Here is a 13,979-nt window from a genome sequence, read left to right on the forward strand (position 1 = left end):
CTCCTGAAAGTTTAAGGGCAATGGAGTTCACGTTTTACCTAATGCCTGGCAGGATGGGGTGGTGGTGAAGGGATTCCTGATGTTCCCGGGGGCCTATGGGAGGGGTGTGTGCATCGCACCTAATTTTGGACGACGATCCCCATCGCACCCAGAGCCCGCTCCTGGAAACTTTGAGGCAGCAGAATTCCAGTCAATGGGAGGGCGGAGGAGGATCCCCGTTATTTCTGGAAGCTGGTGCGGAAGGCGTCCCCATTGCCTGGGGAAGAGGGATCTCCATCACGCCCAGTGCTCGGGGAGGGGGTTCCCCGCCGCTCCGGACGAGTGCGGGCGGTGCGGGCAGAGCCCGATGGAGCGGGGAATCCCTCTCGCTCTCGGAGCAGGGGGACAGCACGATCCTCCTCGCCGCCGGAGCCTGTGAGGGTCGCGTTCCCCCGGGGGCCCCCGCCGCCTCCATCCCCGCGGCATCCTGGGCGGAGGGCGGGCTCGGCTCCCCGTTCTCCCTCCCTCCCTGCCGGGGGTTTGCCCTGGGACGCGCCGGCGGCGCCGGGCTCGGCTCCGGGCCGGCGGGCAGGGGTCAAGGGCGGCGGGCGGGGGGCGATGCCGGCGCCGGGGCAGCGCCGAGGGTCCGGCTGAGCGCCCTCACCCCGAGCCCTCATGGCGGGGCGGGCGCCTCAGCGCAGCCTCCCCGCGGCAGCGGCCGCCGCGCTCCTGCTCCTGCCCGTAAGTGCCGGGGACGGGGACGGGGACGGGGCGGGGGTGCGGGACAGGGACGGGGACAGGGACAGGGAAGGGGAGGGAGCGGGAGGGACACCGCTGGGCCGCGGGGAGCACGGCGGGGCTGCCGGGCGCTCAGGGCTCCGTGCCGGACCGTGCCCCGTGCCCTCGCAGGTGCGTGCCCGGGCTCGGGACACTGCTGCCCGCCGGCTGCGCACCGCTCCGTCCCGCTGGCTCTGCCCTGCTCCATCCCAGGTGCCCTCAGAGGCACCCTGTGCCCTCTCGCCTCTCGCTCCCCGCTGAGCCCCTGCGCTGAAGCACAGCCCTTCTCAGCGTGCCCTTCCTTCCCTGTGGAACAGCCACCTCTCCGTGCCACAAGAGGTGCCAGCAGACTCCTCCGGGGCGGCAGCTCCTTGCCCCGGCGGGAAGGGTTTTCCCTGCCTCTCGCCGCTGCCCGGCCGTGCCCGCTGTCCCCGGCGTGTGTCGCGGTGCCTCTGGTCGCACATGTGCTCCGGCAGGATCAGCACTCAGGGTGGCGAAGGGCAGGGCTCAGCCCACGCACCCAGCCAGGCTTTCGCTCCCAGTTCCTCCGGAGTGAAATGAGCAAGAAGCTTTTCCGCCTGGTCCTTCTCCACGAGCATCCCCCTGAGTGATGCTGCGATGAGGCGCAGATAAGGTTGGCCTCTGTCGGACTGGACTTCAAAAAGCTTTCCCGGTGCTTTTCTTTGAGCGATGGTTTCAAGTGTGGTTAAGCCAGACTTGAAAAGAAAACGTGAGAGGTTAAGCAGGAGTAACATTGATCCTGTGCAGAATTTGTAAAGGCTGTTCCCACAGCTTTAAAGAAGTGGCAGCGACCCTTCTGAACCGCAGTCTAATTGGTCTATCTTTAACATTTCCTTAGATAAAGAAAGGAAATCTGTCCTATTTCTTTAAACTCTGTCTGTTTTGGTTTGGGTTTTGTTTGTTTCTGGGGGTTTGTTTGTTTCTTTTGGGTTTTTTTTCTCTCCTCTGAAATATACAAAGAAAAATGCAGAAAAGCCATGTCAACAACAGGCTTCAGAGAGAAGCAACAATTTTATCTTAAATTTTTTTTTGCAGTGGCTTTCTTGGAAGTGAGAGAATACTTTCTCACCTCTCCAATGTGTCTTTTTTTATCCTTAAAAAAGGGAGAGATTAGTGCAGATGGGATCACAGTGGCATGGGTCTACACACTTGCTGTTTTCAACCCCAAACCACTTCTTCCTCATCTTTGTTTCTTAGTCCCTTTTCCAGGCTGTGTTTTCCCTTATTGATTTATTTGGGTCCAGAAAAATGTCTCAGTTTGTCCTTAGAGTGCAGGACTTGTCAATGAGGTTATCAAAAGTACTCAGCTACTGACAATTTAGCCAGACTAATTCTTTCTCAGTGAATCAAGAAATGTCTCGTGCTACCTCTGTGGATATAATCTATGGATTTTCCAGTTTTCCAGTTCCACTGCAACTTTGCATTTGAATTATTTCTGTAAATTTTGATAGTTGTGTCGCTGCTTTAAAAACAAAACTGCTGCCTTGAAAGAAAGGGGGGAAAAAGGTCGATTTAGGATCAAAATGTGAAGTTTCCATAAAGTGTGCTTAGTTCAAGAAATGTGAACTCTGAGTGCATATGGAGTGTTTTTATAGAGCAGCTTGTTTGGGTGGAACATGCTGGTGTCTCATAGGAGCTCCTGTACACCTGTGTGGGAAATAACATTTTGAATCTTCAGCCTCACCCCCAGAACAGCTCTGGTTGCTCCAGCTGGCTCTGGTTGCTCCAGCTGCCACTGAAGCTTTCTCTGCTTTTTTGGGGAGTGTTTTAATTCATGAATGTTGTCAGTAAATCTGTATCTCTGCTTTACAGCTGGAGGAAACTTTGCACCAAGAAGCTTAAGAGCAGCGTTTTAAAACTTTGGCTCCAATCCAAAGCTCTTAAGTTCTTGTTTAACTTGAAAACACTCGAAAGTGAACACAAAGTCAGTGGCTTTATTCACATTTGTGGGTTTGAGGAAAGGATAGGTGCATGTGGGAGCATGCCTTTACCCAATGGAGGGATTTTAGTTTTCACAGCAGCCCAGCAATTGTTTTGTGGGAGCTGCAGGTTTGCAACGCCCACGAGATGAGGCAATTTTCTAGGACAGAATTAGATCTGCCACATGAAAATGCTGGTGCAAATGACCTGACAGATTTCACAGGGCTGGTCAGCAAAAGGGTGAAGACTTGCACTGAGATTTATGTTCTTTTAAAGTGGTTCTGGACGTATAATACACTTGAAAACACATTTGACTGAATGTGGGAAACAAAAAACAAACCATAAAACAAAGGCAAATGAGTCTCATGACATTTTAATATAAAGTCCTTGCTAAGTTCACGTAATTCAGAGAGGTGGAATTGTTCATCAAACCCAAAAGCAAAGCTTGCTATAATTTTTATGTTCTCCTGGAGCTGTTAAAAGAGCTGGGGCAGTGTGAGTTTACCAGCCAGTGATGACAACTTAAATAGTATTCCTGGCCTGATGCTGCCAAAATTCAGCCCTATTGTGAATTAATGCAGCATAAATATCTCATCAGGAGAAGCCTTTCCTGGGATAGGACTTTGTCAGGGTTTAGTCTGTAACCATCCCATGGCAATTATTGGATGTTTGAGAGAGGTGGCTGTGTGCTGGTGTTGGCTGGCTGTAGTTTTGCCATAAAACACTTCAGTGATGATGTTCATCGCTGCCCTCAGCCAGCAAGAAAGCAGCTTTAGCTTTTGTACATATAAGGCATCTGCTTACATATTATTATCCTGTCAAGAGCAGAGGAAAAGTCGTGATTAAGTCCTCTAAACTCTGTGACCTTCATATTCCAAATCAGAGCTGTGGAGGAAGATAAAGCAGGGATCTCTTTGCAGGCTGTGCATTATCTGGTGCAGAATTTTAATTTCAGCCTCACGGGTTCTAACTCCACTGGTACATCAGTATCTCTGGGAAAGCTCTCCAGCCTTCAGAAAAAATGCCAGAGAGTGACTTGTGTTCATGTGATTGAATTCCTTCAGCTTCTGAACCAGGGAGATGCTGTGCAGACTGTGCACAGAGATGGTCCATGGTGCTCCCTGACTCCCAGATCATTCCCAGGAACTGTTTGAGATACCACCAGATTGCTTGAGGCATCAATGTAGCCAGGAGCCATTCTAAAAATTTTACAGGATAAATGATTAAGGACTTAAAACAGACCTTTGCACTGCATGATTTATTGGCTTAGATGGAGAGTGCTGTGCTGCCATGGCTCAGGGCTCGCTGTGAGCACCCCAGGGAGGTATTTTCCTCTTAGTCCAGCTCTTCATTGCTTTGAATTTGATGATCAGCTCTCTTTGTGTCAGAGATTACTGCGGGTTCCTGCTGCTGATGGGCTGATCTGAGAGATTCACCACGACAAAAATGGATGATGTGGACTTCATAAGGAAGCGTTTTTCTGTTTGCTTTTTATTTTCATTTTGCCCCATATATTAGTAAACCAAATATTTTAATACTGTATTAGAACAAACATTTGCACATTTCTAGGTTCTTTTAATAGTTCTGCAGCTCTTATTTTTTGGGGAGAGGGGGAGGTGAGGAAATGTGGGTGGTAACAACAGGCTGCACATGCTGCTGAATCTGTTCCTTTTTAGTTTATCTCACTTTCAGGTTTTGCAGCACTGCAAACCCAAGACGGAGATTTAGGGGAAAAGCTGATTTACTGTAGATTAAAAGTTTACCCAGCAGATAGCTTTTTTTGCAGGAATTTACTTTTGCACTCCATGTCTATAAATTGTAACAGATCATGTCCATATCCTTCTTTTTTTTAATTTACACCACTTTTAATCCCAAATGTAGTCTGATGTTCCTTAAAGTGCAAACATTAATTGTTGGATATAAAGCTGGAGCTGTCCAGCAAGCCACTGGCACCTCCCTGCCTCCTGTGGATACTCAATGACCTCTGCCAAAGCATTGTGTAAACATTGTCTTTGCCTCCTTATCTTTCTATTCAGAACAACTAAATACTTTCTGATGATTTGCTCTATCAAACTATTTCTTTATACAGAATTGCTTTCTTTTATTTATTTTTTTTTTTAATCTTAACAGTGTTGAAAATAGCTGTATGTGTTTTAAACTGGCAAATATTGGGTAAAGAGCTTTATGTGTTTTCATTTTCTTCTCTGAGGTGCTGGATAAATTTGGCTGTGGTCCTTGTTGCAAGAAAAGACAAATAGAAAGTAGATCAGTCAACTAACAGAGCTGTCCTTCAGGTGGCTGTCTGCTTGAATCTCATGAGTCATGTCCAAATACATGAAAATTTCATGTCCAGTTTGTGGTGTCAATGTGAGGATATTTAGATGCTTCCTGCAATGCTTTTTGACACAAAGCACATGCTGGTTTTTTTGGCCCTGGGGTCACCTGAATTGGCTCTCACAGGCAGATATTCTTCTGGATCTTGACAAAGTCTGATCCATTTGGAAAGGACCATGGAAAGGGAGAGAGGAAACCACTTCACAGAGGTGGATTCCAGCATCCTGTCCTGACTTCTGACTCTCAAGTGCCTCATTGCTGAGCAGGGGAGCTCCCACTGAGATTCAAGTGCTGGGAGTGTGCAGCTCCTTCCCCAGACTGGCAGCTCTGTTGTGGAGCTCAGTGGGTGGAGAACTTGGAAATTGCCTTTCCAAACATCCCTTAAGCCGCGTGTGCTTGCACTGAAACTCAGCATGTTTTCACTAAATAAGAAAGAAAATCCATTTGATAATTCAAGAGCTGAAAAGTACTTCTTGCACGGAACTGCAAGAAAGCGAAACTAATTAAATGAAGCTGATTAAAGCTCTATAAACTTCTGCATAATGCTGGCTGAGTAACTGTCCACTCTGGGTTGTGTATGCCGGGAAAGTAAATAGTGGGTGATGCAGATGGAGATTAAAATACATTAGCTGTCCTCACTGCAATGCTAAACCCTTGCCCTGGTAATAGCAGCTGAAGTGCCAGAGGACTGGAAAGGAGCCACTTGCCTCCAGGGGCTGTGGGATATTCCTGTTGCTGCTCCCCTGGGATGTGGGACTTGCTCAGTGCTGTTATCTCTGCACTGCCATGGCTTGGGGAGTGCTATCCTCTGGCAGGGCTGGCTTTTCCAGTGCAAAGGAAGGAGGAAAGGAGGCAAAAGGGAAGGAAAGGAAGTGTGCTGATGGGCCTGAACAGGTTTCCTGTGGGGCTGCCAGCCAGGCTCTGCTCGCTGAGGTATTGATTCCCTTTGAGTGGCAGGAGCAGATCCCAGGGCCCGAGCATGGCTTGGGTTTCAGGGGGCTCATGCCAGCAGAGGCTCCTGAGCCACGCCAGGGCTGTGCTGGGCAGTGTGGCCATCACAGCTCTACCCTTGCTGCTTCCTCTCTCCAGCCTATGGGGCTGCTGAGAGCAGGGCTGTGCTCCCACTGCTTCCGTGTTTTGTGAGCAAACATCCCTGCCCAGGGACCAGGATCTCCTTCTGCCATCAATTGTCTCTTTCAAAGCGGAGAGGAAGCCCAGGGTGTCCCTCTGGCTGCTAAGGTTGGTGTCTCAGAGCTCAGGGAAGAATTCTGACCAGCTGTGCTTCCACTCAGATGCACTGAGGATTTTTCCTCATCCTGCCTCAAAAGCCACCTGCTGGGAGATCAGCTGTTTAGTCCACTTTGAACTTGAGACACCTTCCAAGGTGTAAGAATCCCCTACTTTATAGAAACAAGGCTCTTCATGAGGATTTTGAAGTCTTGTCAGACTTGCAGTATTTCTTCCCTTCAGACAGAAAAAAAAAAAAAATTAAAAAAATTCTATCTTTAAATACAAAACTAATTAACAAATGTTTTTTGGCATAATAATTTAATTCTGATTACATGAATAGAGTAAAAAATTGTAGAAATATGAATGAAAGACACCTCAGAGCCTCTGGGATGCTGATTATTGTTCAAGATACAGTCTGAAAGCTTTTTAACTGCATTGCCAATAAAATGGTTTGGAGAGAAGTTATTGTCTATGATTCTTTTTACCATAGGGAATATAGTTCCTATAGAATCAAAGAATGAAAGAATAATTTGTACCAGAAGGGATTGCCAGAAGTCTTTTGTCCAGTCACCTGCTCAAAGCAGGGTTAATTCCAAAACCAAATCATGCTCATCCAGTTGGGTTGTGGAAATCTGCAAAGATGGAGCTCTCACAACATCTCTAAAATGTCTTTTTGCAACATCTCTTTTCCAATGCTCAGTGGTTGTCATGGTGCATAATTTTTCCTTTATGTTCTGTGAGATTTTCCCTCGCTCCAACTTGTGAATGATGCCTGTCTCGTTCCTCTGCTGTCAGCTCCTGGGAGGAATCTGACTCCTTGGAGAAGAGTCTGACTCCTCAGTAATTCCCCTTCAGGTAGTGAAAGACAGCTCCAGGCTCGGAGTTAAATTTCACTGGGATATGTGGTTTTCAAATCTAAAGGCGGGCTCCAGCCCAAGAATTAGCAACTTAGGAAAGATGGAGAGGAAGTGATTTAAAAATGAGCCAGTGAAGCACTGGACATCAGCAGTGATCTGTCAGGAAATCTTGGGTCAGAAGAGCACTTCATGGAGGATTCAGAGGTACCACTGTAGGCATTCCATGGAAGGCTGAGCAGAAATGAGCTGATTAAAGTCTTCATCCAGACAGGGTTTTATCTTTTTTGGATGACAAAGACCTGAAAAACAACGATTAGGAGCTCAGATTTGTTGAGCTAGAGCTTGGAGAGCCTGTGAAGGGCAGCCTTGGTGGCTGTGGTGGCAATGGATGGGTGAATGATCCTTGCAGAGGCTCTTCGTGTAGATAAGAGTTAGCTGAGGGAGGTATTGGCATTCACTTGGGTAAAAATTACTTTTAAACTTGAGCTGCTCTGGATTCCCTGAGTGTTTTGTCTGCAGTGCATGAGTTATCTCATCCTGAAGTACATGTCTAAAGCACAGGTGATGGATTGTTCCTTGACAGTGCTTCCTTCTTCCATGGAGCATTAGGGAGCCTGAAGTAAAGCCTGCTGGAATAGGTGGGTGAGGTGAATCACGTTTGAGCTGCTGAGAGAGTTCAGAGGAATGGGAATTGGGTGGGAAAATGAGTCACATGTTTGGTGTGAAGACCTAGGGAGAGGGCAGACAGGAAGGCAGGAGTGCTGTGAGGAGTTTGCTCCCCTTCCAGAATCTCAATGTGATACCCTCAGATGTGGGGAATGAATAAGAAAGCTCTTAAAGGTGAAATTCAAAATTCTAAATGTGAAATTGAAAAGTCTTTCTGTTAATTTTATTTGAAGCGAGCAGCAGCTTGTGAGTCAAATGCTGTTATATGCTTTTTAGCACCTCATGTTGCTTTGGAAGGGCTTGGAGACTTGGTTGGACAAGTCCAGCCCATGGGTGGCCTTAAAGAGGTTTTGTTTGTGTCTCACGACTCAGAAAAGCCCTCAGCACCTGTGTGGCTTTCAGTGGATGGAGAAGCTCCCCTCTCCACCCTTCCTCAGCAGAGCATGTAAGCAGTGCTTACTGAAGGCAGATCTCCAAGTTTCAAAGACAGCAGCGAAGTTCAGTGGTGGGCTCAGTGTAGCAGATGCTCGAGGTCTTTTTTTAATTTATTTTTGAATAAAGATTGATTTAATTTCATGCTTGGAACTGAGCATGTGTCTGGTTGCTTTATTGAACTGGGGTCCTAATTCCCATTCCATGCAGACTTTTAGTCTCTTTTTCCAGACTTCCTGGAAGAGCTGCAGAATACATCTGGCCTCTAAAATCATGGAGCAGTGTCTCCTGGAGCATTTGGTGTTCTCTAGCAAGTAGCGATATTTTATGTGGCCGCTTGGATTAACGGGCGTTTAAAAAGCTGAAGGATGACTTGAAAAGGTGCCTGTTTTTCTTGAACTGTGCTCAGAGCCTTTCCCTTTACTGTAACCTTAGCTGGCTCAGGTTTCAGGTTGCAGGCTCCTGTGAAAACTTGTATTTAGACTTTCTATCCCAAATGGAAATTACTTTTCTGGTGAAGCAGAGCCAAACAATTGTACACTGCCAAATGCTGCTGCACGAGCGATTTTAAGTTACTGAGTTGAGAAAGGCCAAAAATATCTTGATGCAGAGGGCTGACCTTTTTGGTTCTCCAAAAATCAAGGTATTTCCAACACACTGGCCCTCTTAGTACTGTTCTTTAATGAGCATCTCTTTTGCATGCATCTTGTGGATGAAGTAAGCACATGGCAGTGAGTATAAATCCATCCTGGCCACAGTAAAGATGACTTTCCCCTCCTCTTCTGTGCTAATCTCTGGTTTTGTCCTGAAGTAGCTGCTTTCACTCTCCTGATAGTGCATTTTCCTTCAGGCAATCAGTAGCCAGCAAATATTCCAGATGTCCTCATCCTCTCCCACGCGTTGTCATCTCTTAGAGGGAAAGAGCTGCTCAGGTGAATGCTGGCATTGTTATAAGAGCATTCCAAGGAATAGCTGGTGGTTTTTTCTCCCAAAGCATCTGTTTCCTCACACCAGTGATGTAGAACTTGTCAGATGTCCACCTGCCCTGGAAACTCTTCAGCTGTGTTCAAACAAAGGATGGATTTTGTTAAGGAAGTGTGGGATTTGCTTTGATTTTGCTGTGTTGTGCTCTTTCACTAATTACATTTTAATTGTGGAGTTAGAAGCATGTGTTTCCCTAAAATGAGCTTCTGGGGACACAAACTTACAGTGTTTTCATTTAATTGGGCCTCTGTTCTGAGAATGTCCTTCCTGAGCCTTGAGGTGAACACTCAGTCTGGAGATGGCATGAATTTATTTGCATTGTCTAATCGAAGAACAAAAAATTAAATGCAGGTTTTCCTTTGACTTCATTCTTGTGTGGCAAAGGAGACATGAGATGGACCTTTCCCCCTTGTCAGCTGGGGATTGAGCACATTTTGTGCTTGATAACTCCAAAGTTTTTCCATGTTGGAAGGTCACTTCATCTTGCTCATTAAAAGAAAGACCACAGTAGTACTGCAGATGATTTTATAAGATGATGGTGGGCTTGTGTCTTCTGCAGCCATCAACTCTAGGAATGTTTTTACCTCTCCTTTTGTATGTAGTGTCTAAAAACTATTTAGGGAAGATTCATCTGACTCTGTCCTTATAGTGGGCAAGACCCAGCTGAAGCACTCAGTGGAGGTCATTTCAACTTAAAGATTTAAAATACAGCAGATGGACTGCATCTGGAAAATTCCTGCTTCTCTTCCTGAAATCCAGAGGAATCCCTGGGTGATCAGCTCAGCTGCTGCTCTCTCTGGTTTGAAGTCTGAGCTATTCAATACAAATCCCAGTGCTTTTCTGGGAGTGGCTTTCTGATGAGATGCTGTTGTGCTTCCACGGGGTGGATTTCTCTGGGACCTCGGGAGTACTACAAAATGCTTTTTTTTAGTAGAGAATTTTTGCTCTGTTGCTTTGAGGCTGACTCAGATGTCAGCACCTCTCAGCATGCCACCAGCAGATGTTTCACAGGGAGGCCTAACAAGTGGCTTTTATTAGACCACTGGAATATGGTATTTGGGAATTCTTGTGTGAGAATGGGAAAGCAGAGCATATTCCTCCATCCACGTTTGGCAGCATCCACTGCCTCCCAACTTCCTTCCACCTTGGCAAGGGGTGTTCCACTGTCGTGGGTCATCCTTTTCCACGTCAGTTCTTCCCTTCAGCTCTCACTCCTGCTGACTTCACGCATTCTGCTGCTACCTACTGTGAGATATTTAAATTTAGCAAATGCTCCATTGCGTCTCTGTGGTAGCCCCATGCCTGTATTGACATTTTTGGATCCTAGCCATAGCTTTGGGGTCTAGTTTATAGTGCTGTAACCATTTCCTCCATGTTGGAGAGGAGAAAACAACCTCTCCCACGCAGGTGAATTTTACAACATTGGTGCTCATTTGGCTTTCTATTTCTATATTGCTACATAGTGGAGCTAAATATTTCAAACCAGGACTCTTTGTTAATTCTTCTTAAAATGAAGTTACAAATCCTCTCTAATCTGCATGAAATAACCACAAATTCTGGTGGGAACTGAGAGTAGGCAACACTTGTGCCTCACAATTGATGTCCTCTGACAGAGATAAAGATCTGTCATGGATTAATGAAGAGCAGTGACCATGTCCCAGGGAAAAGGTCCAACAAAATGCCCATGAGAGAGGCAGACAGTGACACACCAGAGCAATTCACCCACTCTTCTTCCCAAAGTCCTCTCAGATGTGAATGGGAAGTTAACCAAAGGCTCTGGTTTTGTTTTTTTTTTTTTCCTGAAGACTCAGAGCTGGCCTGCTCTTTGTTGGTGTGCCTGTTGTGGAAAATGAAGGATTTGTTTCCACCTCAATCTTTGGCGCAGCTCATTAGTTTTTATTTGTTCATAAATATCCCCAGGGGCTCAGAGGAATTAAGGTGGACATTTCTGTGCACATTTTAGGTAAATTTGCAAGACGACAAAGAACTGATTTGGTGGGCAGAGGTCATGGAATGGCTGTTTTGAGAGAAATGCAGTTCGAGTAAAGTAGTGCATTAGTAACTCAAAGTGATTATTTCAATACTTCAAAATATCATTTCTGTGCAGTCATAGGCCCAGTTATTTACATTACTGAAATGTTTCTCTTTTTATTTGTTTGGGTTTTTTATTATTGTAAGAGGGGTTTTTTAGGCTTTTGGGGTTTTTGTCTGGTTTAAATACAATTTCTTTTAAAAAGTTTCGCGCACAGCAAGGCTGTTGACTGTTGGTTAGCGGAGAGAAAATGAAACCAAAAGTAACATAATCTGTGGAAGGCACTTTTCCCTCTAGCCAAATTAACCTGGGCTGACCCTAAAGCAAATGTGACATTTAACCTTTCTTGTTCCTGCCCAAGCTGTGCCGAGCCTGACCTCTGTCTGTTCTGTCCCATCGTCTTGGGGAGGGGACAGCTGAACACGCAGCGTATTTACAGTACACGGGGATGGCTCGGGTTTCTTCTTTGAAGTGAGGCAGTGCTTGGGCCTGGGAGGTGGCAGAGGGGTGAGGGATGGAGGGGAACAAATGCCTCTGCTGTGTCAACTCATGTGACTGGGTCTGATATGAGATGTGGCCACTGAGTCTGGCTTTTGGGAGCTCTGTGCCTCAGGAGATGGAATCTGTCCTGGCTCTTTGATCTGACCATTTGTGGAGTTTTTGCTATGGGAGGCAGAAGTTTGAGCCTCAGAGAAATAGCACCTTCATGGTGTTCATATGAAAAGAATAAAGTGTGAGAAAAGCTTTCTGTTTGTATTTCAACACTTCCAATTCTGTAAAATAACAGTGAAGTGGGAAATAGGTAGAAAATGGTACTGTACAATGAACAGTTGTTTAGAGACCAACATTGCTGATGGATTCTATTGTCACAAGCATTTACTCCACTTCTTATTAAGTGACAAAGAACTCCATGGCATAAAATGGGTTCTCTGATCACTTAACACATCTTGGAGAACTGAAATATAGCATCAACATTCAAGGAGTAGGGTTGTTTCCCTGAGTAAAAGCTGCTTGAATTGTGTTGGAGTCATTCAGTGTAAATAGAAAAGCAAAGGCATTTTGTGTTTTACCGTAGCTTTATATACACTCAGAAAGAGTCAGGAAGATTTTGTTTCATACTTTGAAAATAGAATTTTCTGTCATTGATTTGTCTCTCCTGAATTTTCCTGCCACGTTTCATTCTGCCTTTCTTGAAGAGCTTTCCAAGAGCTTCTCTTGCTCCAAACAGGATCCCAACTTGGTTCTGTATTTTGGTTTACAGCTCTTTGGGCTTCTCTCTTCTGTCTGCATTGGGCACTTCAGTAATTTCGAGTGTGAAAATTAAAATATCCCCATTGATTTTCAACTTTATTTCCCAAAATTTCCTTGGGATTGTACTATTATCTTGTACTGAATCTTCAGCTTTCTTGAAGTGCCCATGTTGGCATTGCTGCTCTTTCTTGAAGTGCCAATGTTGGCATTGTTGCTCTTTCTCACTGTCATTTGCCCTCAGTGGACGGCTCAGCCCTGAATGCTGAGGGTCAGAAACTTGTGTCCCTTTCACTGGCTAAAAAGAGCCACAGGACACCTTACAGGGGTGCCCATTTTTCCTATATATTCCATAGAAACATTTTCCTCAAGCCCTCTGAACTGCCCTTTGCCAATTGCTCTCTCTCTTGGATGTGCAAGGATTTTTAGCACCCATATACCAATTAAAGGCTCACTGAAAAACACTACACATCCTCTTTAATGGGATGTGATTCAGCTTTGCTATTTCAGGCATCTACTTGTAGGTGAGACAAAGTGGATCCTGAGTTGGTTTTTTTTAAGGTATTGAGCAGCTCCCACAAGAAGAGATCCAGAATAGGTGGTTAATTTGCAGTTGCCTGCATTAGTCATATGAATTTCACGTGATGTCCTGGAGCTGAGCAAGTATAACCACAAACCTTCTAGATCAGGGGGTGTCTGTACCTGAATAAATCATGAATGGGAACTGCTCTGACAGTGCTGGGGGTTGTTGTACTCATGAATGAGAAGATCTGTTTTAGGCTGCTGGTTGACCTGCTTGGTTTATTTCTGTTTATCCAGATAGTTCTGCACTGTGAATCCTCTGTGAACCTGCCCTTGTCTGTTCTGCTGGAAAAGTACTGCGAAGCTTTGTCAGCCCGCACCAATGTCACAGGTATTTATTCCTCCAGCTCTTGTTGGCTTCTTGTTACTCAAGGATCTGTTTTCAAAGCGTCCTTGCTCCAGGAACATCTTTTCCTGCTGAGGTAAACAGTGTCTCCAGTCTTGGCTGTTCATTGGTGACAATGTGCAGTGGTGTGACAAGGAAAAGAGAACTTGGAATTTTACACACCTGGAGAGAGCTTCAGGGGAACTAATAATGACAGCCCTTTCTCACAATTAAATCTGTTGAATTAGCTGTACTTACTGACTGAAATTAAAGTTGAAGGCTGGTGTAGTTAAAGTGTCTTAGCCATTTATCCAGACCAGATTTTAGGAGCAGGGCAAAGCAGTTGACTCTTGGCTAAAATACACCAGCACTAAAGTGATGCTCTAAGATGTGTGAAACTGGATCCAGCTTTGCTTCAGAAGTGGAAGAAGTATCCTCTGTGGCATGGCTGGGGTCAGTGTGCTGCAAGGAGTGGTGCTTCTGGGGAAAAATTAAATTTCTTTCCTTCCCCTTCACTTCTCTTTTTTCCTTGGTGAATCTTCTTGGAGGGAGGAGTTTAAAATATAATGTAGGCATTACCATTCAGTCAGTT

The 13,979-nt window shown here is 45.6% G+C and overlaps 1 protein-coding gene across 1 annotated transcript in view; it reads left to right on the forward strand.

Annotated features, from left to right (window-relative positions):
• Positions 1–255: 255 nt before the first annotated feature.
• Positions 256–13,979, forward strand: part of CRHR2 (corticotropin releasing hormone receptor 2) — a 133,122-nt gene continuing 119,398 nt past the window's right edge. Inside the window, exons 1-2 of the mRNA XM_085050158.1 lie at positions 256–720; positions 13,300–13,393. Coding sequence (XP_084906284.1) covers positions 655–720; positions 13,300–13,393 — 160 coding nt within the window. The 5' untranslated portion in view covers positions 256–654. The remainder of the gene's footprint in view (positions 721–13,299; positions 13,394–13,979) is intronic.

Source organism: Lichenostomus cassidix, chromosome 2 (assembly GCF_008360975.1).
Source record: "Lichenostomus cassidix isolate B80296 chromosome 2, HeHo_3.0, whole genome shotgun sequence".
NCBI lineage: Eukaryota > Metazoa > Chordata > Aves > Passeriformes > Meliphagidae > Lichenostomus > Lichenostomus cassidix.